A 26155-nucleotide genomic window follows, 5' to 3' on the forward strand; every position below is an offset into this window, starting at 1 on the left:
TACAGCAGATTCATTTTTCCTTCCACTTTTGTGAACATCTGAAAATTTTCACAATTAAAGGTTAAAGGAAAAGTTTTGGAGCCACGCAGCCCAAAAAAGGAGCCTGGCGAGATCTGATATCACATTCCTCCTGGTGAGTTACAAAACAAGCCAGGCAGAAGCACACTAACTCCGTTTGCCATCTTGTCAATATTACGAGGAGCAAACCTACAACTGGGAAAGGCCTGTTCATAAGCCACAGACACAACAGGCCGCTGCGACCTGGGGTCACCACCCAGGTTTCCCAAGACCGGAGCCCGAAGCCCCCAGCAGTCCCTACCTGCGCTTCAGTCTTTACCCAGGAAGCTTCATTCGACTTTCTGAGATGCCCTTAGGCAGGTCAAACTTCAAGTCACTGACCAAATAAACCCAGGCCACGAAGCCTGACAAAGTGGCCAAGGTGGCGGTTTATACAGGGCCTTGCTCGGCTCCATGGCCACGTCTCCAAGTCAAACAAAACTTGACACTGTGGCCTCTCCCACAGCAGCTGGGAGAACCCAGGCCCGTGTTTACACAGGACCTCTTCCCTCAGAAGCTCAAGGTAATTTCGGGACACTCACTAATTAGCTTCATTAAGTCTCACGGAGCCTCCTGCCCACCCCGCTCCCTGCTCCACAGCATGCATGGCTGGGGGTGGGAGAGGCAGGGCTGCACGACTCACACCCACGTGTAAACACATGCGCACTTGCAGACCACCCTTCCTGGGGGGCTGTCTGGAGAACACTGAACTCTGGAGCATCGCTGCTGGCTCTAAAAATGGATGAAATTCATGAACAATAGGCACAGTTCCCTTCATCTGGTCTGCATGACGTCTAAAAGCGACAAAGAGAGAGAAGACAGCAAGCGCTTTTTGTCCCAGTACATAGATAAGAGAACATCTGTAGGTTAACTGTGGACGGCAGACCAGGGGAACTGTTACAGGCTCTGGCTTTGTATCTATACTTGAGATGCCTCCTACTGTTGAATCAGGTCATCGAGAAAACTTTGTAAAAACCTTTGAAATTGGTGCCAACCTGTTTGGCTTTTTTGCCTCTAAATTCCTGTTCCCGCTGATCCACATTAAAGATAGATTCTCAACCTAATTCTTTTAGAAGCTGGAACTTGGAAGTATTCCTCCAGCAAACCTCCTGCTGGCAGGCTGGGTGGCCACCTAAGTCACGTTGGAATAGGACTAACCTAGAAATCGGCCAATGAATGATCATCAGTTTTTCCTAAACTCACCACCCAACTCAAGCCCCTATCTCAGCACTGCCTGAAAACACCAAGCAAAGGTGAGCCCCTTTCAGTGGGAAGCCTTTCCAAGTTATGATCCTTACGGGTTGAAATGTGCCTTGAAGAGCTGTGCTTATGCCTGTTGGGCCCACCTAGCTCGCCTGCCAGTCCCCGTAAAAGCAGCAGCGTGCACCTGCCGCAGAGCTGTACAGATTAGGACCACTCAGGGGCCAGGGAGAAACCACTGCCCTCGACAGTGGGAATAAACCCTCGACTTAAGTCTGCTTGACCTCTCATTCCTCACCGGGGAGACCCATCACAGGAAACCACAGCTGACGTGGAAAGTGAGCTGCCCCCAACCTTGAACCTCATGGAATGGCCAGGGTTCCACTGCCAGCCTTGCCAGCTGCCGGAGGTGTACCGCCCCTAGCAAAAGTAGAGACTGCAACCTTCTGGCGGGAAAAGAAAATGAAAGCACTCTTAACCTTATCCAGAAAAGGAAAGCAAAAAGCTAGACCTTTAGAACACAGATGGGAATTTCAAGTTCAGAGCCAGTCTATCCAACTGTGATGTGTTTGGATACTCTAAAAGTCTGGGACAACAGCTTTCTAGTAACAGAAGGCTCCGACAATCCTTCTCTGAACCAGCAACATCACCAAATGCTACAGCTGCCTTTAAAAATAGTTTCACTTGAAGAGACCATTGTTTCCGGGTGCGCGAGGACAGGGGATTCAGAGCACCGCCTAAACAAGCTCCGGAGACGGGCGCGAGCTGCAGCTATCAGCGCGGACCCCAGAGACGGGCATGAGACGCTAAGGCTGCTGCTGCCGCCACCAAGAAGCCTGTGTGCAAGCACAGGTCACTCTCCACACCTCCCCTCCCGGGAGCCTGTGCAGCCCGCCACTGCCAGGGTCCCGGGATCCAGGGACAACTTCCCCGGGAGAACGCACGGCGCGCCTCAGGCTGGGGCGACATGCAGGCTCGCCCCGCCTCCGTACCCCTCCCTCCCACCCGGCCTGAGTGAGCCAGAGCCCCCTAATCAGCTGCTCCTTTAACCCCACCCTGTCTGAGTCAAGAACAGACGCCCTAAGGTGACCTACACGCAGAGGCGGGGCCAAATCCAAAGCTGAACCCCAGGAGCCGTGCGAACAAAGAAGAGAAAGGGAAATCTCTCCCAGCAGCCTCAGGAGCAGAGGATTAAATCTCCACAATCAACTTGATGTACCCTGCATCTGTGGAATACCTGAGTAGACAACGAATCATCCCAAATTGAGGAGGTGGACTTTGGGAGCAACTGTAGACTTAGGGTTTGCTTTCTGCCTCTAATTTGTTTCTGGTTTTATGTTTACCGTAGTTTAGTATTTAGAGTTTATTATAATTGGTAGATTTGTTTATTGATTTGGTTGCTCTCTTCCTTCTTTTTTTAAAATATATATATATTTTTTCCCTTTTTCTCTTTTTGTGAGTGTGTATGTGTATGCTTCTGTATGTGATTTTGTCGGTATAGCCTTGCTTTCACCACTTGTCCTAGGGTTCTGTCTGTCTGGTTTTTGGGGGTTTTTTAGTATAGTTTTTATCGCTTGTTACCATTGGTGCATTTGTTTTTTGGTTTGGTTGCTCTTCTTTCTTTCTTTCTTTATTTTTAATTACTTTAAAATTTTTTAATTTTTAATAATTTTTTACTTTAATAACTTTATTTATTTATTTTCTTTCTTGTTTTCTCCCTTTTCTTCTGAGCTATGTGGCTGACAGGGTCTTGGTGCTCCAGCCAGGTGTCAGGCCTGTGCCTCTGAGCGGGAGAGCCAAGTTCAGGACACTGGCCCACCAGAGACCTCCCAGCTCCACGTAATATCAAATGGTGAAAGCTCTCCAGAGATCTCCATCTCAATGCTAAGACCCAGCTCCACTAAACAACCAGCAAGCTACAGTGCTGGACACGCCATGCCAAACAACTAGCAAGACAGGAACACAACCCCACCCATTAGCAGAGAGGCTGCCTAAAATCATAATAAGGCCACAAACACCCCAAGACACACCACAGGATGCGGTCCTGCCCACCAGAAAGACAAGATCCAGCGTCATCCACCAGAACACAGTCACCAGTCCCCTAAACCAAGAAGCCTACACAACCCACTGAACCAACCTTAGCCACTGGGGGCAGACACCAAAAACAACGGGAACTACGAACCTGCAGCCTGCGAAAAGGAGGCCCCTAACACAGTAAGTTAAGCAAAATGAGAAGACAGAGAAACACACAGCAGATGAAGCAGCAAGGTAAAAACCCACCAGACCAAACAAATGAAGAGGAAATAGGCAGTCTACCTGAAAAAGAATTCAGAGTAATGATAGTAAAGATGATCCAAATTCTTGGAAACAGAATGGAGAAAATACAAGAAACGTTTAACAAGGTCCTAGAAGAACTAAAGACCAAACAAACAATAATGAACAACACAATAAATGGAATTAAAAATTCTCTAGAAGGAATCAATAGCAGAATAACTGAGGCAGAACGGTAAGTGACGTGGAAGATAAAATAGTGGAAATAACTACTGCAGAGCAGAATAAAGAAAAAAAGAATGAAAAGAATTGAGGACAGTCTCAGAGACCTCTGGGACAACATTCGAATTATAGCGGTCCCAGGAGAAGAAGAGAAAAAGAAAGGGACTGACAAAATATTTGAAGAGATTACATTTGAAAACCTCCCTAATATGGGAAAGGAAATAGTCAATCAAGTCCAGGAAGCACAGAGAGTCCCATACAGGATAAAACCAAGGAGAAACATGCCAAGACACATGTTAATCAAACTATCAAAAATTAAATACAAAGAAAAAATATTAAAAGCAGCAAGAGAAAAACAAAAAAAATAATAACATACAAGGGCATGCCCATAAGGTTAACAGCTGATCTTTCAGCAGAAACTCTACAAGCTAGAAGGGAGTGGCAGAACATATTTAAAGTGATGAAAGGGAAAAACCTACAATCAAGATTACTCTACCCAGCAAGGATCTCAGTCAGATTCGACGGAGAAATTAAAACCTTTACAGACAAGCAAAAGCTAAGAGAATTCAGCACCACCAAACCAGCTTTACAACAAATGCTAAAGGAAATTCTCTAGGCAGGAAACACAAGAAAAGGAAAAGACCTACAATAACAAACCCAAAACAATTAAGAAAATGATAATAGGAACATACATATCAATAACTACCTTAAACATAAATGGATTAAATGCTCCAACCAAAAGACACAGACTGGTTGAACGGATACAAAAACAAGACCTGTGTATATGCTGTTTACAAGAGACCCACTTTAGACCTAGGAACACATACAGACTGAAAGTGAGGGGATGGAAAAAGATACTCCATGCAAATGGAGATCAAAAGAATGCTGGAGTAGCAATTCTCATATCAGACAAAATAGACTTTAAAATAAAGACTAGTAGGGCTTCCCTGGTGGCGCACTGGTTGAATGTCCGCCTGCCAATGCAAGGGACGCGGGTTCATGCCCCGGTCCGGGAAGATCCCACATGCCGTGGAGTGGCTGGGCCCGTGAGCCATGGCCGCTGGGCCTGCGCGTCCGGAGCCTGTGCTCCACAATGGGAGAGGCCACAGCAGTGAGAGGCCCGCATACCGCAAAAAAATAATAATAATAAAAAGTAAAATAAAATAAAGACTATTACAAGAGACAGAGAAGGACACTACATAATGATCAAGGGATCAATCCAAAAAGAAGATATAACAATTGTAAATATTTATGCACCCAGCGTAGGAGCACCTCAATACATAAGGCAAATGCTAAGAGCCATAAAAGTAGAAATCGACAGTAACACAATAATAGCAGGGGAATTTAACTCCCCATGTTCACCAATGGACAGATCATTCAAAATGAAAATAAATAAGGAAACACAAGCTCTAAATGATACATTAAACAAGATGGACTTAACTGATATTTATAGGACATTCCATCCAAAAACAACAGAATACACTTTCTTCTCAAGTGCTCATGGAACATTCTCCAGGATAGATCATGTCTTGGGTCACAAAGCAAGCCTTGGTAAATTTAAGAAAATTGAAATCATATCAAGTATCTCTTCCGACCACAACGCTATGAGCCTAGATATCAATTACAGGAAAGAATCTGTAAAAACTACAAACACATGGAGGCTAAACAACACCCTACGAAATAACCAAGAGATCACTAAAGAAATCAAAGAGGAAATCAAAAAATACCTAGAAACAAATGACAATGAAAACACAATGACCCAAAACCTATGGGATGCAGCAGAAGCAGTTCTAAGAGGGAAGTTTACAGCAATACAATCCTACCTCAAGAAACAAGAAATATCTCAAATAAACAACCTAACCTTATACCTAAAGCAATTAGAGAAAAAAGAACAAAAAAAACCCAAAGTTAGCAGAAGGAAAGAAATCATAATGATCAGAGCAGAAATAAATGAAAAAGAAATGAAGGAAACAACAGCAAAGATCAATAAAACTAAAAGCTGGTTCTTTGAGAAGATAAACAAAATTGACAAACCATTAGCCAGACTCATCAAGAAAAAAAGGGAGAAGACTCAAATCAATAGAATTAGAAATGAAAAAGGAGAAGTAACAACTGACACTGCAGAAATACAAAGGATCATGAGAGATTACTACAAGCAACTCTATGCCAATAAAATGGACAACCTGGAAGAAATGGACAAATTCTTAGAAATGCACAACCTGCCAAGACTGAATCAGGAAGAAATAGAAAATATGAACAGACCAATCACAAGCACTGAAATTGAAACTGGGATTAAAAATCTTCCAACAAACAAAAGCCCAGGACCAGATGGCTTCACAGGCAAATTCTATCAAGCATTTAGAGAAGAGCTAACACCTATCCTTCTGAAACTCTTCCAAAATATAGCAGAGGGAGGAACACTCCCAAACTCATTCTACGAGGCCACCATCACCTTGACACCAAAACCAGACAAGGATGTCACAAAGAAAGAAAACTACAGGCCAATATCACTGATGAACATAGATGCAAAAATCCTCAACAAAATACTAGCAAACAGAATCCAACAGCACATTAAAAGGATCATACACCATGATCAAGTGGGGTTTATTCCAGGAATGCAAGGATTCTTCAATATACGCAAATCAATCAACGTGATACACCATATTAACAAATTTAAGGAGAAAAACCATATGATCATCTCAATAGATGCAGAGAAAGCTTTCGACAAAATTCAACACCCATTTATGATAAAATCCCTGCAGAAAGTAGGCATAGAGGGAACTTTCCTCAACATAATAAAGGCCATATATGACAAACCCACAGCCAACATTGTCCTCAATGGTGAAAAACTGAAACCATTTCCACTAAGATCAGGAACAAGACAAGGCTGCCCACTCTCACCACTCTTATTCAACTTAGTTTTGGAAGTTTTAGCCACAGCAATCAGAGAAGAAAAGGAAATAAAAGGAATCCAAATTGGAAAAGAAGAAGTAAAGCTGTCACTGTTTGCAGATGACATGATACTATACATAGAGAATCCTAAAGATGCTACCAGAAAACTACTAGAGCTAATCAATGAATTTGGTAAAGTAGCAGGATACAAAATTAATGCACAGAAATCTCTGGCATTCCTGTACACTAATGATGAAAAATCTGAAAATGAAATCAAGAAAACACTCCCATTTACCATTGCAACAAAAAGAATAAAATATCTAGGAATAAACCTACCTAAGGAGACAAAAGACCTGTATGCAGAAAATTATAAGACACTGATGAAAGAAATTAAAGATGATACAAATAGATGGAGAGATATACCATGCTCCTGGATTGGAAGAATCAATATTGTGAAAATGACTCTACTACCCAAAGCAATCTACAGATTCAATGCAATCCCTATCAAACTACCACTGGCATTTTTCACAGAACTAGAAGAAAAAATTTCAAAATTTGTTTGGAAAAACAAAAGACCCCGAATAGCCAAAGCAATCTTGAGAACGAAAAATGGAGCTGGAGGAATCAGGCTCCCTGACTTCAGACTATACTACAAAGCTACAGTAATCAAGACAGTGTGGTACTGGCACAAAAACAGAAAGATAGATCAATGGAACAGGATAGAAAGCCCAGAGATAAACCCACGCACATATGGCCAACTTTTCTTTGATAGAGGAGGCAGGAATGTACAGTGGAGAAAGGACAGCCTCTTCAATAAGTGGTGCTGGGAAAACTGGACAGGGACATGTAAAAGTATGAGATTAGATCATTCCCTAACACCATACACAAAAATAAGTTCAAAATGGTTTAAAGACCTAAATGTAAGGCCAGAAACTATCAAACTCTTAGAGGAAAACATAGGCAGAACACTCTATGACATAAATCACAGCAAGATCCTTTTGGATCCACCTCTTAGAGAAATGGAAATAAAAACAAAGATAAACAAATGGGACCTAATGAAACTTCAAAGCTTTTGCACAGCAAAGGAAACCATAAACAAGACCAAAAGACAACCCTCAGAATGGGAGAAAATATTTGCAAATGAAGCAACTGACAAAGGATTAATCTCCAAAATTTATAAACAGCTCATGCAGCTCAATAGCAAAAAAACAAACAACCCAATCCAAAAATGGGCAGAAGACTTAAATAGGCATTTCTCCAAAGAAGATATACAGACGGCCAACAAACACATGAAAGAATGCTCAACATCATTAATCATTAGAGAAATGCAAATCAAAACTACAATGAGATATCATCTCACACCAGTCAGAATGGCCATCATCAAGAAATCTAGAAACAATAAATGCTGGAGAGGGTGTGGAGAAAAGGGAACACTCTTGCACTGCTGGTGGGAATGTGAATTGGTACAGCCACTATGGAGAACGGTACGGAGGTTCCTTAAACAACTACAAATAGAACTACCATATGACCCAGCAATCCCACTACTGGGCATATACCCTGAGAAAACCATAATTCAAAAAGAGACATGGGGCTTCCCTGGTGGCGCAGTGGTTGAGAGTCCGCCTGCCGATGCAGGGGACACGGGTTCGTGCCCCGATCCCGGAAGATCCCACATGCCGCGGAGCGGCTGGGCCTGCGAGCCATGGCCGCGGAGCCTGTGTGTCCGGAGCCTGTGCTCCGCAACGGGAGAGGCCACAGCAGTGAGAGGCCCGCGTACAGCAAAAAAAAAAAAAAAAGAGACATGTACCAAAATGTTCATTGCAGCTCTATTCACAATAGCCCGGAGATGGAAACAACCTAAGTGTCCATCATCAGATGAATAGATAAAGAAGATGTGGCACATATATACAATGGAATATTACTCAGCCATAAAAAGAAACGAAAGTGAGCTATTTGTAATGAGGTGGATAGACCTAGAGTCTGTCATACAGAGTGAAGTAAGTCAGAAAGAGAAAAACAAATACCGTATGCTAACACATATATATGGAATTTTAAAAAAATGTCATGAAGAACCTAGGGGTAAAACAGGAATAAAGACACAGACCTACTTGAGAATGGACTTGAGGATATGGGGAGGGGGAAGGGTAAGCTGTGACAAAGCGAAAGAGAGGCATGGACATATATACACTACCAAACGTAAGGTAGATAGATAGTGGGAAGCAGCTGCATAGCACAGGGAGATCAGCTTGGTGCTTTGTGACCGCCTGGAGGGGTGGGATAGGGAGGGTAGGAGGGAGGGAGACGCAAGAGGGAAGAGATGTGGGAACAGATGTATATGTATGACTGATTCATTTTGTTATAAAGCAGAAACTAATAAAAAAATAAATAAAAAATAAAAATAGTTTCGCTTAATTTAAGAAGACTTCACAAATATTCAGCCCTAAGTCTACTGAAAAATGAATGCTAGGTTAAGTGACAAATGCGGACTGCCCGTGAGCTGAGGCCTATTCCTGTCATTACACCCTCTGTTCTAGAGTCCAGACTACTGTAATCACCAACATAATATACACGATTTCAGCCCAAACCTAATTTCCAACGGAAAATATGCATTGCATTACTTTCATTAATCATTTTAAAATCTTCACTTTTGAAAAAATAAAGTCTTTTTATCCCAGTGGCTTGAAAGGAACTCAAATATATAGGAACCTTGCTTAAAGCTGATGTCATCCAACTGAATAATATTTTAATCTCTTTGATGAAGTAGTAGTTTTGTACTATGCAACTTAATCTCTCAGCTCTGATACACGTGGTATGAAGTAGACATCTAAAATGGAATGGAGATTTTTGTGGTTTTCTTTCAAGACCGTAGCAAATGACCAAACTTGGACTTTTCGAGTCAGAGCACAAATTGGAATAATCTGATAATAATTTAATCCATGATTACTGCACACTTATGGTGCTGACAATTCTGGAGATGTTGTTTTAGTAACCAAGGGACTGAAAACAAGCCAGATAACTATATGCTAACGAAGTGATTAGGGAAGCAGAAATAGAGGAGATGGTCCTTCCAAGATGTACACAGAAGAATCTAATTGAAGAATTGATGCATACAACCAATCTGAAAAAAAAGATTCCATTATAAATTGTGGTGGGCGTCAGTGCACAGGTCATCTACCTAAAGGACTGGTGACCCTCCTCTGAGCTTTGTTTAGCTACAAACAGGGGAGATGCTGGACACCAGTTGTAAGCCTACTCTCTAGTGTTCAGGTTGAAGTTCTAACAATTCTACCTGGTTTCGCTCTCTGTTACCTGGCCTTCCTCATGAATGTTAGCCACAAAACAAGGTGATTCCAAGAAGCCGCACACTGTACAACAATACAGAAATAGTCACTGGAAGTCAGGTAGAGCTGTTTGTCACCTTGGGCAAGCACGTTTCTTAGCCTCTTCAGGCCTCAGTTTACTCCTCTGCAGTATGGGGATAATACTAGTCCTTTTGTAGAATTGTGAAAATTAAATGAGATGGTCTCTAAAGTCCTTGACACAATGTTAGTGTCAAGACTTCCTGGAGCTCACAAGTGAAATACACTGACTTGGCAACTGCCTAATGTCAAATACACCCAGCACAGAGTCACCAGGGGTTTTGGGGGTTTTTTTGTTTTTTGTTTTTTGTTTTTTTGCCTCCAAGTTCTATACTTTGCAGTACTGACGCTTCTCAGCCAAGTATTTACATGAGGCAAAGGTGCCATCAGCGCTTTCTCCGGAGTCTATGTTATGGTGCTTTTGTCCCCATCCCCCCGGCAGTGAAGGAGGCCATCCCAAGGGAACGGGCATTCACTGGTTTCATCAACAAGTGCCAAAGAAAAACAGCGGCAGGCACTTGGTCGGGCCGCCTCCTAAGTCACCCCTCTTGGATGGTCTTGAATCTGTAACGGGTCCCGGGGGAGCGCGGGGCAGAAGAGACCAGAGGCGGCTCTCCAAGAACGGACCCCGCCGGCAGGCGCACAGACCGCAGACCCCTGTGGGCCGCCTGTGCACCCGGGAGCAGCCACACGTGTCTTCTGGCGTCCCCGGCGTCACTTCATTCAAACTGGCCACCCGCCACCCTGCGCGTGCGACGCCCACGCCTCGGCCACCTCCGCGCCGCCCGGGACTGGTCACCTCGGGGACGGGAGGTGCCCGTTTGTCTAGGTCTCAGCAAAGGCAGGCGACCTTCCCTCCCGGCATCCTCCCCGGGACAAGGGACCAGGGCGCCGCCCGAGCCCCGTTGCCGCTGCGGAGTCGCCGGCCCGGAGCCCCGGGCGGCGCCGCCTGCCGCACTCACCGAGCGTGGCCACCGTGCCGGCCTCGAAGAGCAAGCAGTCCCCGCGGCCGCGCGCCTCCAGCAGGATGCTGCTCTCCCCCGAGGCCTCCAGCCGCCCGAGCAGCCGCAGCCCTTTGCTTAAAGCCATGGGCGCGCGGCCCGCCGCCGCGGCTCCCCGCGCTCCCGCAACTTCCAGGAGTTTCACTTCGCGCCCACGCCGCCGCCCGGCGCAGGCTCCTCCCCGGCTCCTCGGCGGCCTCCGCCCCGCCGCCTCCTCTGCGCCCGCGCGCGCCGCCCCGGGCAGGTGAGGGCGCGCGGTCGCCTCCCCGCCTCCCGGCCGGCTCCGCCGAGGCGCCGCGCTCCCCCCAGCGGCCAGGCAGCGGTGGGAGGCCTCCGGGCTCGCTCGGGGGCTAATCCGGGGCCCGGGTGCGGAGGGGAAGTCCCCCTGCGGTGGGCGGCAGTCAGGAAGGAGGATTCCACGCATTCCTCGGCGCGGAGGAGGCTGCCGTCCGCCGGGCGCCCTAATGTGCCTGAAACGTTACAGGACGCCCGCGGCCTTATATGGGCAGCCGGGGCCTGGCCGGCGCCGCGAGGCTGGAAGCCAGCGGGGCCGGGCCCTCCGTAGTCTACCCGGCCCTCCGTCGTCCTCCCTGGTCCTCCCCGTCCCGCTCACGCCTCCCTCTCTCGTCTACTTCTGCGAACCTGGACGAGTCCCTAGTTCTCTGTGCCTCAGTAGCCCTACGGGTGAAGCGGGATTAGGAACTGTACCTACTTCGTGAAGTTGCGGTGAGGATGGCGTTAGTTCGTGTAAAGGGCTTGGTGAGTGCCTGGCGAGTGGACAGTGTTCCGTTAAGCGTTGCCTTCTACTAGCTTTCTGTACAGAGGGTACTGCAGTCCACTGTCCACCCCCAGGTAGAATTTGGGAGGATCAAAGGTGTGTTTTCTCGGAGAGAACTGAGACCTTGATCTCTAGACCTGCCACTTACCGTGTGACCTTGACTCCTCTGAGCCCGCTTTTCTCCTTTGTCGGATGGTGACCGGCACCTGCCCCACCGGCTTACAGGGTGGGTGCGGAGGAGCCGAACGCTCGGGAGTAACGCGCAGGGCCAACTGTGAGACGCTGATGCGTGTGGGTACGCCAGTGCGGGGCCCTTCCCTTCTCTGCCCGCGCCCTTTCCCTCCATCTTGCAACCCCTCCTCCCGCTCTGGTGAGTGTGTACAGTCCTTGACTTAAGGGTAGATACTACAACAAGCCAGTTTGTACTCAGACATGTGGACAGCAGCACACATCCGTGCATCCTCCACTGGAGTACGTGGACCTGGCAGCTAGGCAGGGCCCCTCTTGGCACTGGGTTTTAGCCAGGATGTCGGGACTGGTCTGCAGGGGAGGGGAGAGAGAAGGGAGGAGAGGGCTTCCCTGGAATCGCCCTTCGGGTGGGTTTGGGCGGCCTCGTTTCCTTCCCCTGTAAGGGGTGTGTATGGATGGCCCTGAGACCTCCGTCAGGATGTTCCCAGCAGGCCCCACACCCAGCTGGTTCCTCTCACACCCATTCTGCTCACATGGAGAAGGCTGTGGGTTAAGCCATTTGTCTCTCGGGCAAGTTCCAGAAGGAGGAGAGACCCCGGTGGCAAGCAGGAGGGTGGCGCCCTTGCAGAACATTCAAGAATGACCAGGAACGCTTCCTGTCTGGGCCAGGGCGCGCGTGGCCCACGCCGAGCGGCCCAGACGCCTCGGCTGCGCCTTCAGGCTGACGGAGTGGGAGACAGCTGCACCTGCAGTAGCGGAGACCCCCGACATCAAGCTCTTTGGGGAGTGGAGCATCGATGATGTGCAGATCCACGGCATTTCCCTGCAGGATCGCATCGCAGTGAAGGAGAAGTATGCCAAATACCTGCCCCACAGTGCAGGGCGCTGCACGGCCAAGTGCTTCCACGAGGCGCAGTGCCCCATCGGGGAGCGCCTCACCAACTCCATGGTGATGCACGGCCGCAACAACGGCAGGAAACTCATGACTGTGCGCATCGTCAAGCACGCCTTTGAGATCGTCCATGTGCTCACAGGCGAGAACCCCCTGCAGGCCCTGGTGAATGCCGTCATCAGCAGTGGCCCCCGGGAGCACTCGCCCCGCATTGGGCGAGCTGGAAGTGCGGCGGCAGGCCGTGGACGTGTCCCCGCTGCGCCGTGTGAGTCAGGCCCTCTGGCTGCTGTGCACAGGTGCCCGTGAGGCCACCTTCCGGAACAGCAAGACCATTGCCGAGTGCCTGGCAGACGAGCTCATCAGCGCTGCCAAGGGCTCCTCCAGCTCCTACACTATCAAGAAGAAGGATGAGCTGGAACGTGTGGCCAAGTTCAACCGCTGATTGCCTGGCCACAGCTGCAATAAACCTGTTTGCCCTTTGGGGTGCCCCCTCCAAAAAAAAGAATGACCAGGAACCACCAGACATTCCATCCTCTGTGGATACCGTCTCAGGGAGTGATTTGGGAAATAAAGGAAATGTGAACAACAGCAGAGATTCAAGTCATTCCTGAGCCTACTGCTCCCTTGTCACAAATTCAATGATGTGGTGGATATCCCGGCTCTGATGATATACGCTATCCAAACATTTGTAAAACGGAGACATTATTTCCTCCTGAGAACAGTGTGCCCATTAAATGAGGCAGAGTAGCGTTTGGCCTGCTTTTTCTTTCCTGTTAGATGCAAAGCTCACTTCTTCCAGGAAGCCTTCCTGGGATGCTGAGGTTCCAGACAACAGTGTTTATGTACCCTCAGATTCACAGGTGTCCACTGCAGCTCTCACCTGCTCATATGTTGCTTGAGAAGTGTTTTCAGATTTCTCTTAGCCCTGTTTCACAAATTAGGTCATAAGATCTTAGGAAGGGGACCAAGTCGTTTCAAATTTTCTCTCTCCTCTTCTTTCCTGCCTTTCCTAGTATCACATAATTTACAGCTCTGCACAGTGGCATGCTGAACATATTTTAGAAAATTTCCTATAGTCCAGACCAGCACTTGAGCTTTACAGCGTATGGAATCTAAGACACAATCAACTGTAAGATGAACCACTATGTTATGTACTACTGAGAAAGAAAAAATGGTGCCAATTAAACCATGTAATTAAATTGTTAGCAATGCCCTGATTTCAGCAATGCTATAATGTGCATCTTAGACACCAATAATGGCTGTTCCCCTACCTCTGAGAATTGGTACCTGCTGTGTTTTCAGGTCATGGTTTGGAGTGGGATGGTCCACAGGGGCAGCAGAGGAAGCCCCATCCTTACATACACACTGCCTTGATAGGCTGAGGGTCACTCGGGCACTGGCACGTTTAGCAGATGGAGAAAGTATCAGATCTTGAGACATTCGAGAAAAAGGTCAGCTCTGATACCTAAACCATGAGTGGAAGCTGGGAAGACCAGTAGACCCATGTGAGTGGGGAAAGCTTGGGCACATCCCACTCCTGAGATGCAGAGCTCTTGGAGGTCTATGATTGGAGGGGGAGGAGGTGAGGCGGCAAGGAAAAGCCAGCTCCGTCACCCCTGGAGTAGACAATGGCAGGAAATGCAACGGGGCTGTGGCCCGGGGAGTCAGTCAGGACCTGGGGAGCCAGGGAGCCCAGCAAGTTATCAAAGCAGAGAGAGAAATGGGAGAGATACACGAAAGGCTGTACTTGGTGCCTATTGCATGAGAGGCAGGACAGCGAGAAGTCAGAAGGGAGCCCAGCGTCGAGAGAATGGGGGGGGGGGGTGGCCCCATCGACAGAGACAGGAGAATGAGGGAGGAAGCCAGCGTGACCAGAGACAGGAACGGGGGGTGGGGAAGTGGGCCTGGTCTGGCTTGTGCTGAGTTTAAGATGAGGAGGGTCAGCCAGTGGGAAAGGCCAGAAACGAAGAGTGGAGGCTGTGAGGGGAAGAGCTCTCTGAAAGGGGGTTGGGGGGGTGAAGGCCAGTCTGAGTGTGGGAGGGGCAGGAAGAAAAGACTAGAAAGAAGTGGCCTGAGATTAGGAAAGCCCAGGTGTGGCAGGGGATGCTCTGGGAAGCAGGATGGTCACTGGTTTGAGACCCTCAGAAAGGTCCCTAACAATGAGGGCTCAGGAAAGAGCCTTGGTTTGGTGAGGAGGTCATGGTGACCTCTGAATTAGAGGTTGGGGAAAAAGTCAGCTTGCAAAGAATTAAGGAAGAGGGCTTCCCTGGTGGCGCAGTGGTTAAGAATCCACCTGCCAACGCAGGGGACACGGGTTTGAGCCCTAGACCAGGAAGATCCCACGTGCTCTGGAGCAACTAAGCCCATGAGCCACAACTACTGAGCCTGCACTCTAGAGCCCACGAGCCACAACTACTGAAGCCCATGTGCCACAACTGCTGAAGCCCACGTGCCTAGAGCCTGTGCTCCACAACAAGAGAAGCCACTGTAATGAGAAGCCTGCGCACCGCAACAAAGAGTATGCCGCAACTAGAGAAAGCCCATGCGTAGCAATGAAGACCCAACACGGCCAAAAATAAAAATAAATTTTAAAAAAAAAGAATTAAGGAAGAAATGGGGGCAGTAAGCGTAGTCTGCTGACTCTGGAAGCCTGGCTGGGAAAATCACAAAATAAATAGGATGGTGGGCAGAAGGGACAAGAGACCTTTCTAAGATGGACCAGGCCTGCTTAGATGATGTTTCTATCAGATCATCCTAGCTGCTGAGTTGAAACTTGAGGGAGCAGTGGCGCCAGAGAGGGGGCGGCTGCAACAACCCGGGGGTGCTGGAGGTACGTGGACAAGGGCGTCGGGAGTGGGGTGGAGAGAAACGGCTGGGTTCTGTATAGGTCTGTGAAGGGTGAGCCCACAGGATTTGCCGTTAGAGCAGATGTGGCATAAGAGGAAAAGGCAGGACTTTGGCTGATGCCATGATCTTGGCCAGAGCACCCGGAAGGATGGAACTGCCATCATCTGAGATAAGGGCAGCCGGGGGAGGAGCAGGGGGCTGGGTGGGTGGGCAGATGGGGCACGCTAATTTTGGATGCCCGTTAAAAAGCCAGGTTGAGGTGCCGAGTGGGCAGTAAGTTACGCAAGTCTGGAGTCCAAGGGCGAGGTCTGGGCAGAGAAGTAAATGTGGAAGCTATCAGCATCCCGATGGTGTTTAAAGCCTTGGCCTGGGTGAGTTCACCAAGGGCCGAGTGCTAGTCAGAAAGGGAAGAGTGACGGCTGAGCCCACGGGTGCTCCGATCTGGGGCACTGACGGGGAGGAAGGGGGCCCCAGAGGCTACTCTGGGTCCAGTCGGACGAGGACTGGTCCTTTGAGTTTGGTCACATGGAGGTCGTGGCTGCCCCTTATGAGAGCAGTTTTGGGACATGGGAGGGGGTACAAGTAGTTCTTTTTTACAGCCCATTTCTTCTTGCGTGACCCTCTGTATAGCCAAGGATCTAGGTATTGACTCCAGGTGATTAAAAGCATGCAATACACTTTGAGGCTGTGATTTTGAACCCTCTCAGCTTCTCCCCGTAAAACACTCCACCACTCTAATTACACTTGGACCGTCTTCCAGTTTTCCTGCCTCTGAAAGTGTGGCTCACACCGGACACCATTCTCTAATAGGGCTCTGACTCATGTAATAATTAAGTGACTGACTCACGCATAATTAAGGTGATGAGAATAGGATTTTTCTGGGTTCGTTTCAGTTTCACGTACCTTTGAACTTTCTTTAAAAGGGGTTCTTCAAGCTTCCCTGGTGGCGCAGTGGTTGGGAGTCTGCCTACCGATGCGGGGGTCGCGGGTTCGTGCCCCGGTCTGGGAGGATCCCACGTGCCGCGAAGCGGTTGGGCCTGTGAGCCGTGGCCGCTGAGCCTGCACGTCCGGAACCTGTGCTCCGTGGTGGGGGAGGCCACAGTGGTGGGAGGCCCGTGTACCACAAAAAAAAAAAAAAGGGGGATTCATTAAACGTACAACTAATATGACTTAAATTTGATACCTTAATAAAAGTTTTCAATTAAATGCATTCACAAATTGGAAAATATCCTTTTGTCAGACCACATGCCCTTTTAGGGGTTTCAGCAGGATGTGATCACCGTAAGTATACTGGCAAAGCAAATCGGCCCATCAGCAAAATGAGCTTCATTGACCCCTATGTGTACTGATAGGCTGGCTTTCAAAGATTCTAGCCCTAATTTTTAGTAAAACTTCAAAGTTTTTCAAAGTACTTTTCATATGCAGTATTTCATTAGATATTAATGACACTGAATAGTTAAAGCTAAAAGCTAATATTCTCAAGTCACCCTAACTAACTAATTCATTCATTTACCCAGACTGCAATCTCCCATAAACTTGTTTAGTGGCCTTTCACTCCCTTAACTCTGAATCCTCAATGTCACCAAAGAAATTGCATAAGCTTGCAGACTGGTGTCATTTTTCTAAACAATAATTATTTAATATCATCAGATATTCTGTTAGTGTTCACATTTCTAACTGTCTTGTAAATGTCATCAATCGCTTTCCATAGTTTGTGTGCATCACACAAGTAATGCTTACACAATGAGACCGATGTGTCTCTTAGCCTCCTTTAAATGCATAGGCTTCCCTTCCATTTCTTTTTTCCCTTGCAATTTATTTGCTGAGAAAACTAGGTAGTATGCCCAGCAGCCCTCACAGACTGCATTCTGCTGAGTGTCCCTGTGGTATCGTTTAGCACGTTCCCTTGCTCTCTGCATGACCTATAATATAGCGCAGTGGTTGGAGACAGAAGCTCTAGCAGATTCTGTCTCCTGGGTGGGTGTGTTCTTCCCGTCAGGAAGCACAGGTCTGATTTTTTCTCTTTGTGATGTAGCAGCCATTGAGCCTCAGTGCCATAGTCCTTGCAAAACAGTCATGCTCTATTCTATCATTTTCTTCATTTGTAGCTAAAATTCTTCTAAAAGAACAGAAAATTCCCATCTACTATTTGTTTACCTGATGGTAACACAAACAAGGGAGGTAGAATAGGATTCTTTTCCTTTATTTACTAGTGTTCAAAATAATAAGTCATTTTGAACTCAGTGAATTGGTCCATTAACATCCTCCAACAGTGACCAATTAGGTTTTTTTATTTTTCACTTTCATTATGAACTCATATTTGAGTTTAAACGGACTTGATGTGTTCCAGTCCATTGCAGTCTTATCTTTATTGATGCTCAAAATGTCCCCTCTTTGGCCAGTGGGAGCATCTTTGAGTTGGTTCCAGGGTCCTCTTGATAGGACCCCAGTTGGTTGGGATTGATTGGTTCCTTGCCTTCTAGGGTGACAATATCAAGCTCATCTTGTACATTTTTTACTCCTAAGATCTGGAATTAATTGTTTCTTCAAGAAGCCCTGATTCTTTTTGGTGGAAAAAGGAATCTCAAGACCACACTTGGTCATTTATAAATTTTAGCCTCACGATCTCAGGACTTAACTACCTGTTAATGCAGAACAGTTTCACCCAGTTAAGCTCATTTCCTCTAAAACAATTGTTTCAACCTTCTCCTCCCTCACACACCCCATCTCCTTCACCCCCTACCCTCAGCAGTTTAGGCCTCAATACTTCCTTGAGAAAGTAGAGCCACGAGAAGAGAATTCCCTCATCTTCCATCACTGAAGCCTCCCCATTGTCTTCTTTCCTGCAGTGACAGGGAGGAAAACTTGAACATTACGTTCTTCTCAATTTTGTGTAAGCTCTGCAGTACGGAAAATATACGAACTTCAAACAGCTGCAAAAATAGTGTCTTGGGGGGAAAATAAAGTTTCTACCTCAATACAAGTCCCTGCTTCCCTCCATGTGCTCAGACCCCATCCACCTTCCCTTCCCAAGGACTCTGTTCCTTCTCTTAGCCCTACTGTTCCACGTCACCCATATCCCCTTCTCTCCTGGATCGTTCCCCGCAGGGTACAAATGCGCTCCAGTGTCTCCCACTGTAAAGAGGAGACCCTCCCTCCACCCCACGTCTCCCTCACCACGGCCCTTTTCAGAGGTCATGAACTTCGAACCGAGAGGAAGAGCAGGCCTCCCAAATGGGCTCCCACTTCAGGATGGGGAGGCCTGTTTCCCCTTCTATCCTTGACTCTTCTCCAGAAATACCCCTTTGCTGAGCGGGTTACTACAGGGGTCCCCGACCCCCGGGGCCGCAGACCGGTAGTGGTCCTAACACTTGCCCCCATCGCTCGCATTACCACCTGGACCATCCCACCCCCCGCCGTCTGTGGAAAAACTGTCTTCCACGAAACCGGTCCCTGGTGCCAAAAAGGCTGGGGACCACTGGTACAAGACCCATTGATGGAGAAAATGCCAAGTGTTTAATAGTAAGACCTGTACATTGTCACTCCAGAGAGCGGAGAAAAAAGTTAGAGGGGTGAGTTTTGGTTCAACATCCAGAAGACCTGTATAGCAATTAGATGTGTGTTATAGGTTTTTTTTTGGTGTGTGTGTTTTTAAAAAGGCTGCCTGTGTAAAAGTAAGCTCCCCATCCTTGGAGGGATGCAGGCAGAGGCTGGATACTGAACCAATCCTGTGGAAGTGTGAGAAAGGAGATACTTTCTTTATGTTTCTATTTTTCTGTATATTTGAAAACTTTCAAAATATAAATTTTTAATGGAATTAAAAATATAATAAAATATAAATTTTAAATAAAATACAAATTTTACAAATAAAATATACATCTAAAATAAACTGTTCTTTCAACTTTTCTGAGTGCTTAAAAATTATCAAAATACAAATTTAAAAAAATTTGCTCTTAAATTTTGCTTTTTTTATATAGTTTTAAAAATTAAAGTGAGGGGCTTCCATGGTGGCGCAGTGGTTGAGAGTCCGCCTGCCGATGCAGGGGACACGGGTTCGTGGCCCGGTCCGGGAGGATCCCACATGCCGCAGAGTGGCTGGGCCCGTGAGCCATGGCTGCTGAGCCTGCGCATCCGGAGCCTGTGCTCCGCAACGGGAGAGGCCACAACAGTGAGAGGCCCGCGTACCGCAAAAAAAAAAAAAAAGAGCGAGCCCCTGAGGACTTTGCACAATGATGGCTCGCATTAAAATCCTGTGTCCCGCTCCGACGGCTGACCTGGGTGATCAGCCAGAACCTCGAGGGCTAAGTGGAAACTGCCTCCCGCCCACTTGTGAAATTACTCATCCCTCCCTCTTCAAGACATTCCTTCTGTTCCTGTATTAAAAGAAAAATGAAAGAGAAGGAGAAGCAATTACAAGAAAAAGAACAGGACTCAGCTGATGAAATGTGAGATGAGATTCTGTTTAGGTGAGGAAATTGACTTTGTCTTTAAAGTGAGTCACCTAGACCTTTAAGAATCTGATGAAAGGTGCAATCCTTTTCCCCAGAAAAAATGTAAAATATGCACATAATATGCCTACAATCGCATGTGATTCATTGACACACGCACCCCAGTAATATATGGACGAAAGGTTAAGAATTCCTCTTTTGGAAGCAAGTTAGAAGAAGCTGCTATCAAAAGTATCTCTTAAAAGTTCTCATCACAAGAAAAATAAAAAACAAATTGGTAACTATGTGAAGTGATGGATGTGAGCTAAACTATTGTGGTGATGGTTTCACAATATACACATATATCAATCATTCTGCTGTACACCTTAAACTCATACGATGTTATGTGTCAATTATATCTCAATATAACTGGGGGAAAAAGCACCTCTACAGGTGGTTGGGGAGTAAATCTTAACCACGAAGGCATTTCCTCTGGCGCCTGATAAAGGCAAAGTTAACCTCATGTAATAGAAGAGGAGAGGACAGATGGTGCCTCACAGAAGAATTTCAGTTCACCAGGGTCAAGCCTCCTGTTGTAGACAAATACCTATAGTTTATGCTAATTTGTTTTCCATTCTGTTTAGATTTGTGGCAAGGGAAGTATAAATCCTTCTGAATTACAATGGATTGATCCGTCTGGAAGTGATCTAAACAACATCAACAAAAGAACTCAATCTCAAAAAAATGGTCCGTTTCCTTTTGTAGTTTTGCTTGGTTTTGCTTCCTCTGGCTCCTTATTTTCCGGTGGACTGATAGTTTTCCAAATGGTACATTTTCAAAAACTCCTGCTTCATTAAACCAACATATTTGTAGACACGTGTCTAGGGTCAGGGTGAACGCATACTCCGGCTCAATAAAGAGGGATTATCTCAGGCAGGACAGGCTGGTGTGGTTCATGCTGCACAAAAAACAGCTCCAGACCTCAGTGGCTCAACGTGGCAGGAGTCTCCTCCTGGCTCGTGCAAATTCCGCTGTGGGTCCCAGCCGCTCTCCAGGCCACCTCTCCTGTGTGCTTCAACTCTCCACCCCCCTCATGTCAACACTTACTCTCGCTGTCATCGCGTGACGGAAAAGAGGGGCTGAGAGATGAGCACTAGGAAGTGTATTCGATGCTCCCAACTCTATTTCTGTGACTAAAGCAAGTCACACAGTGATGCCTAATTCTATGGAGATGGGGAAGCGTGATCCCTCAGCGGGCGCAGAGGAAGATAAGAACAAAATGATGATGAAGGTATAACGTGCAGGGACCGCTAGAACATGGCTGAAAATTAAAGTAAGTTTTGAGGAACGTGTGCTGAGATGTTCTCTGTGGATGGGGAACTACCCCCACTTCAGACTTTAAAAATAAATGATAGGTTTTCTACTTCCAGCCTTGATGAAGTAACAGAGGGCAGGTTACCTCTCCTTAAATAGAGAAAAACAGAATATATGAAAAATGGGTCCAGACTTTAGACAACAGGCATCACAGGACTCTGATCACTGAGAGAAGAGAAATAGGTGAGCCCCATTATGGCCCCAGATTCTGCCTGAATGCAGATTCCAGGCTCAGTACAGGGAGGAGGAAACCACATAGAGCTCTGTGGTCTCACTGAGTCGAAGAGACAGATCAGAGCTCTGGGAGATGAAGGCGGCTAGGATTAGATGGGCAGAGTGCAGGAGAGAAGGGAGCTACAGAGAGAGAGACTGTGTTCTGCAGAGCTGCAGAACAGCTGCAGCTGTTAGCTGTCTCTCACCCCTAGAGACAAGGCTTTCGCTGAATATTGATTGCCCCATGCGCCCCTGTGAGGACACCACGTGAGGACAGTGATGCAACCAGCAGAAATCAATGGGCCAAACAATTCCCAGGACTCACACAGGGCTGGGAATAGGTCATAGAGTCAGCAGCTGCAGTGGGATGACATCCTGCTACAGGCATCTGGCAGGGTCCTCAGAAAGGCACCCCCTCAGTAGGGGCTCACGCGCGTCCTCCACGACCAGTCTCCCGTCTGGACTGGAGGGAGAGTCAAAAACGCAAGTCCACTCAGAGCTCTGGTTACTCCGGAAGCAAGGTCAGCCCGGAGCCGGGCCATGTGTCGTCGTCCCTCCTGCTCACAGCCTTTCGGTTCTGTGCGTCCAGCCTGCTTTGCCTGCCTGTGGCCTCTCTGCTTGCTGTCCCTTGGCCTGACCGAGGTCCTCTATGGCTAAGGCACAGCATCTCCTCGAGGTCCAGGTGAGTCAGTAGTCATAACAGCCAACGTTATTAAATGAAGGAGTGAATTGAATGCAGCCTGAGAAGTTTCTGTATCTGCGTGGGAAGGAGCCGGGGAGAAGGTTGACCCGGACAGAGGGAACATCCTACGTGCAACTCCAGGGGCAGCCCTGAGTCCAAATTTTCCGTTATTAACTGTCCCCCCTTGCCCTCTTCACTTGAGAATTAGCTACATCTGATGGCTAAAAAGCAAAATAGAAAGCCACTATTAGCCAAAAACGTATGGGTGCCACTCGGAGAACAGAATCGATTTAAAGAATAATCCAATTAGGCAGCAGGAGTGGGAAGCGGTGAGCTGCCCGGAGGAGGGATGGGCCCCGCCCCCAGCCCCGGGCTCCATTTCAACAAGGCCCCAGGCCTCACTCTGGGCCTGTCACATGCCTCACTGTTAGCTTTCCAGCCAAAGAGCATCACATGATATTGGATTTAATGTTCAAATAATAAGCTCACAGTGTCTCCAGGATTCTCTGAGAGACAGTGCTGCTTAGAAGGAAGCTGCTTGCCGAAGTGCCAGCAATAACTTTTAAAGCCTTGGAGACAACCAGTCTCCTCTCCCGTAGCCAAACTAACGCCCACACTAGGAAGTAGAAAGATTACAGAACTCCCTCATTAGTTTAGAGGCTCATCATTTTATGAAGGCTCCGAGTCTGTCAAGGCAAAGGGCACGAGTGAGTGCTGCCTGACGCTCGGAGCTCAGAAAGTGCCTGGCAGGTATGGAGCAGAGGGGGGTCACTCCTGCACGTCAATGTACCCATTTGTGACGACAGTGACAATGACCATTACGGAAGAGAGAATCGACATCTGCACCTCCCCTCACCAACTGCTGTGGAGTGGATTCGCGCTGGCTGACCACTTTGAGATCAAGGTTTGTAGGAAAAAAGAGGGTAATCCGACACTCACCCTGGATGCATCTGCTCATGAGCTCACCTCTGTCTCCTGCCAGGTGAGATGTGCCTAGAGCAGCAGGTGGAAGTCGGGGCCAGGTCCTGCTTTTGAATTGGCAGGATTGATGAGTGATGACGTTTGGGACACACGCTGCTCTGCCCTTAAACTCACTGGGACTGGGTCCCAAAGGGTCACTCGGGAGCCAGTCCAGGGGTGGCTGACCCCACTGAAGCCACGGGGTTGTGGGCCCACGCCCACACCCTGTCCTCGTGTGGGCGACTCAAGAAGGGCCCAGGGCTGGGAAGGGCTCTGGGACACATCTGTTCTTAGCCCAGCCACTCCGTGACTGAGGGGACTAGGGTCCAGAGAGCTCACATGACTTGTTCAAGGTGACAGATGTGTCAGACCTGGGACCACAGCCCAGGGATCTGACTCACAATTCAGACCTCTTTACGTTACCAAGGGTTTCCTTCACCAGGAGGAAGGTCTTCAAAGTTCTGATGGTTCCCACCTCACAAGGCTGAACTGGCAGATGAACCGAAGTCTGTACATAGAGCGAGAATCAGCCTCGTTCTGACGGGTGGTGCTAATAATGCCCAGGAAACGGATGATTTGGGAAACTAGATCATTCCAACAGCTTACAAAAATTTTTTTTAGTAATATCAAATAAACTTTTATTCATTTTCCCAGTTTTATAGGAAAATAATTGATCCACATCACTGTATAAATTTGAAGTGTACAGCCTGATTTACACATATTATGAAATGATTATAATAGGTTCAGCTAACATTCATCATCTCATATGGATACGATAAAAAGAAAACAAGAAAAGAAAAAAGGGAAAAAACTTTCTCCTTGTGATGAGAACTCTCTGGATCTACTCTCGACAGCCTTCCTGTATATTGTACAGCAGTGTTAGCTAGAGCCACCATGTGGTTCACTACATTTTTTTGAATTATAATACAAGATCATTGTTTAAAAACTCAGAAAAATATAATCTTATATAAAGATCACTCATTGTCTTACCCCCAAAGAACCACTGGAGAAGCTCAGTCTTAGCCCACGTGCTGCTTCCTGGTTCAGGTTTTGCATTCTCGGCCTTAAAGCCTCTCTGGGCACACTCTATTCCAGCACTACCCGGGGCACTCCTAGATTTTATTGATAATAGGTTTTTATCCTCATCCACATGCATCTGTTGAGTGCCATCTCTGTGTCCTGAAAACGCCTGTCGGTCCCAAGGCAAATCACAGTTGTGTCTGCTTTAAAGCAGCATTTCTCAGTTTGGGTACTGTCGACACTTTGGGTGGATAATTTTTCATGGGGGCTGTTCTGTGCATCGGAGGGTGTTCAGCAGTCGCTCTGGCTTCTACCCACCAGATGACAGTAAGTCCTCAGTAAATGTCCCCAGGCACTGCCAACGTCTCCCGAGGGCAATATTCCCTATGACTGAGGACCGATGCTCTGAGGACAAGTGGCGGGGCTACGTGTTCCCTCTGGGCCCAGGCATCTGACCATGGGCAGCCGCCATGTCCATGCTCACCACCACATGCCCCGACACTGTTTTATACCCAGAGAAGTGCAGGACTCTGGCTTTCTGGTGAACCAACATCATTTTCAGTTATGTCAGTGGCTTTTCTCTGGAATTGATGACTCACCACCAACCCCACCCCCTGGGCCTCCCCATCTTTGCTCCAGGCACCCCCTCTTCAGGGCAGCTCCCAGACATGAGCCAGGTGAGAAGCCCTCACCATTAAAAAAAAAACCCCGGGCCTCCCTGGTGGCGCAAGTGGTTGAGAGTCCGCCTGCCGATGCAGGGGATACGGGTTCGTGCCCCGGTCTGGGAGGATCCCATATGCCGCGGAGCGGCTGGGCCCGTGAGCCATGGCCGCTGAGCCTGCGCGTCCGGAGCCTGTGCTCCGCAACGGGGGAGGCCACAACAGTGAGAGGCCCGCATACCGCAAAAAAAAAAAAAAAAACCCAAAACCAAAAACACCAGTGCTTCAAACTTAAAAGCAGTTGGTCATGCATGGCCCAGGTTCCTGGTTCATGGTACACACATTTCTCTCTCTCTCCCCCACAAAGAGCTCTGAAAATCCTACAAACTGATTGCTTAATTGAATTTTGTAACTTTTTTTTTGGCTTAAGATATGGTTGTGTATTCCCACCTAAAGACCTTTGAACTTACTCTTGACTCAGAAGCTAAAAAATCTCCACAGAGGTTTAATGGCCTTCGGACAACCTCGCCCACTGTTGGCCTCTGAATTGTCAACAGCATTCACACAGCATGGGTACAGTTAAAATACTGTGTTATATATATGAAAGCTATATAAGAGGGTAGATCTTAAAACTTCTCACCTCACACACACAAAATTATAACTGTGAGGTGATCGATGTGTTCACTAACCTTACTAAGCTTGGCAATCATTTGCAAATATATACACGTATCAAATCATGATGTTGTACACCTTAAGCTCACACAAGGTTATATGTCAATTATAGCTCAGTAAAGCTGGGGAAAAAATCTCCTTCTGCTTTGCTAAAACTTTAGTTTGTTCCCAACTGCACCAATTTACATTCCCACCAACAGTGTAGGAGGGTTCCCTTTTCTCCATACCCTCTCCAGCATTTACTATTTGTAGACTTTTTAATGATGGCCATTCTGACCAGAGTGAGGTGATACCTCATTGCAGTTTTGATTTGCATTTCTCTAATGATTAGCGATGATGAACATCTTTTCATGTGCCTATTGGTCATCTACATGTCTTCTTTGGAGAAATGTCTGTTTAGGTCTTTTGCCCACTTTTTGATTGGGTTTCTTATTCTTTGT

The 26155-nt window shown here is 47.4% G+C and overlaps 1 protein-coding gene and 1 pseudogene across 4 annotated transcripts in view; one reads left to right on the top strand and one right to left on the bottom strand.

Annotated features, from left to right (window-relative positions):
- Nucleotides 1–11248, bottom strand: part of SYNJ2 (synaptojanin 2) — a 98651-nt gene extending 87403 nt beyond the window's left edge. For 2 of the 4 annotated variants that reach the window (XM_060114285.1, XM_060114286.1), the window contains exon 1: nucleotides 10964–11248. In XM_060114285.1, coding sequence (XP_059970268.1) covers nucleotides 10964–11090 — 127 coding nt within the window. In that variant the 5' untranslated portion in view covers nucleotides 11091–11248. The remainder of the gene's footprint in view (nucleotides 1–10963) is intronic. The other 2 variants (XM_060114284.1, XM_060114282.1) reach the window with 1 other exon arrangement.
- A 486-nt stretch (nucleotides 11249–11734) lies between these two features.
- On the top strand, nucleotides 11735–13434 carry LOC132499737 (small ribosomal subunit protein uS7-like; annotated as a pseudogene).
- The last annotated feature ends 12721 nt before the right edge of the window (nucleotides 13435–26155 follow it).

Source organism: Mesoplodon densirostris, chromosome 12, assembly GCF_025265405.1.
Source record: "Mesoplodon densirostris isolate mMesDen1 chromosome 12, mMesDen1 primary haplotype, whole genome shotgun sequence".
In the NCBI taxonomy this organism is placed as follows: domain Eukaryota; kingdom Metazoa; phylum Chordata; class Mammalia; order Artiodactyla; family Ziphiidae; genus Mesoplodon; species Mesoplodon densirostris.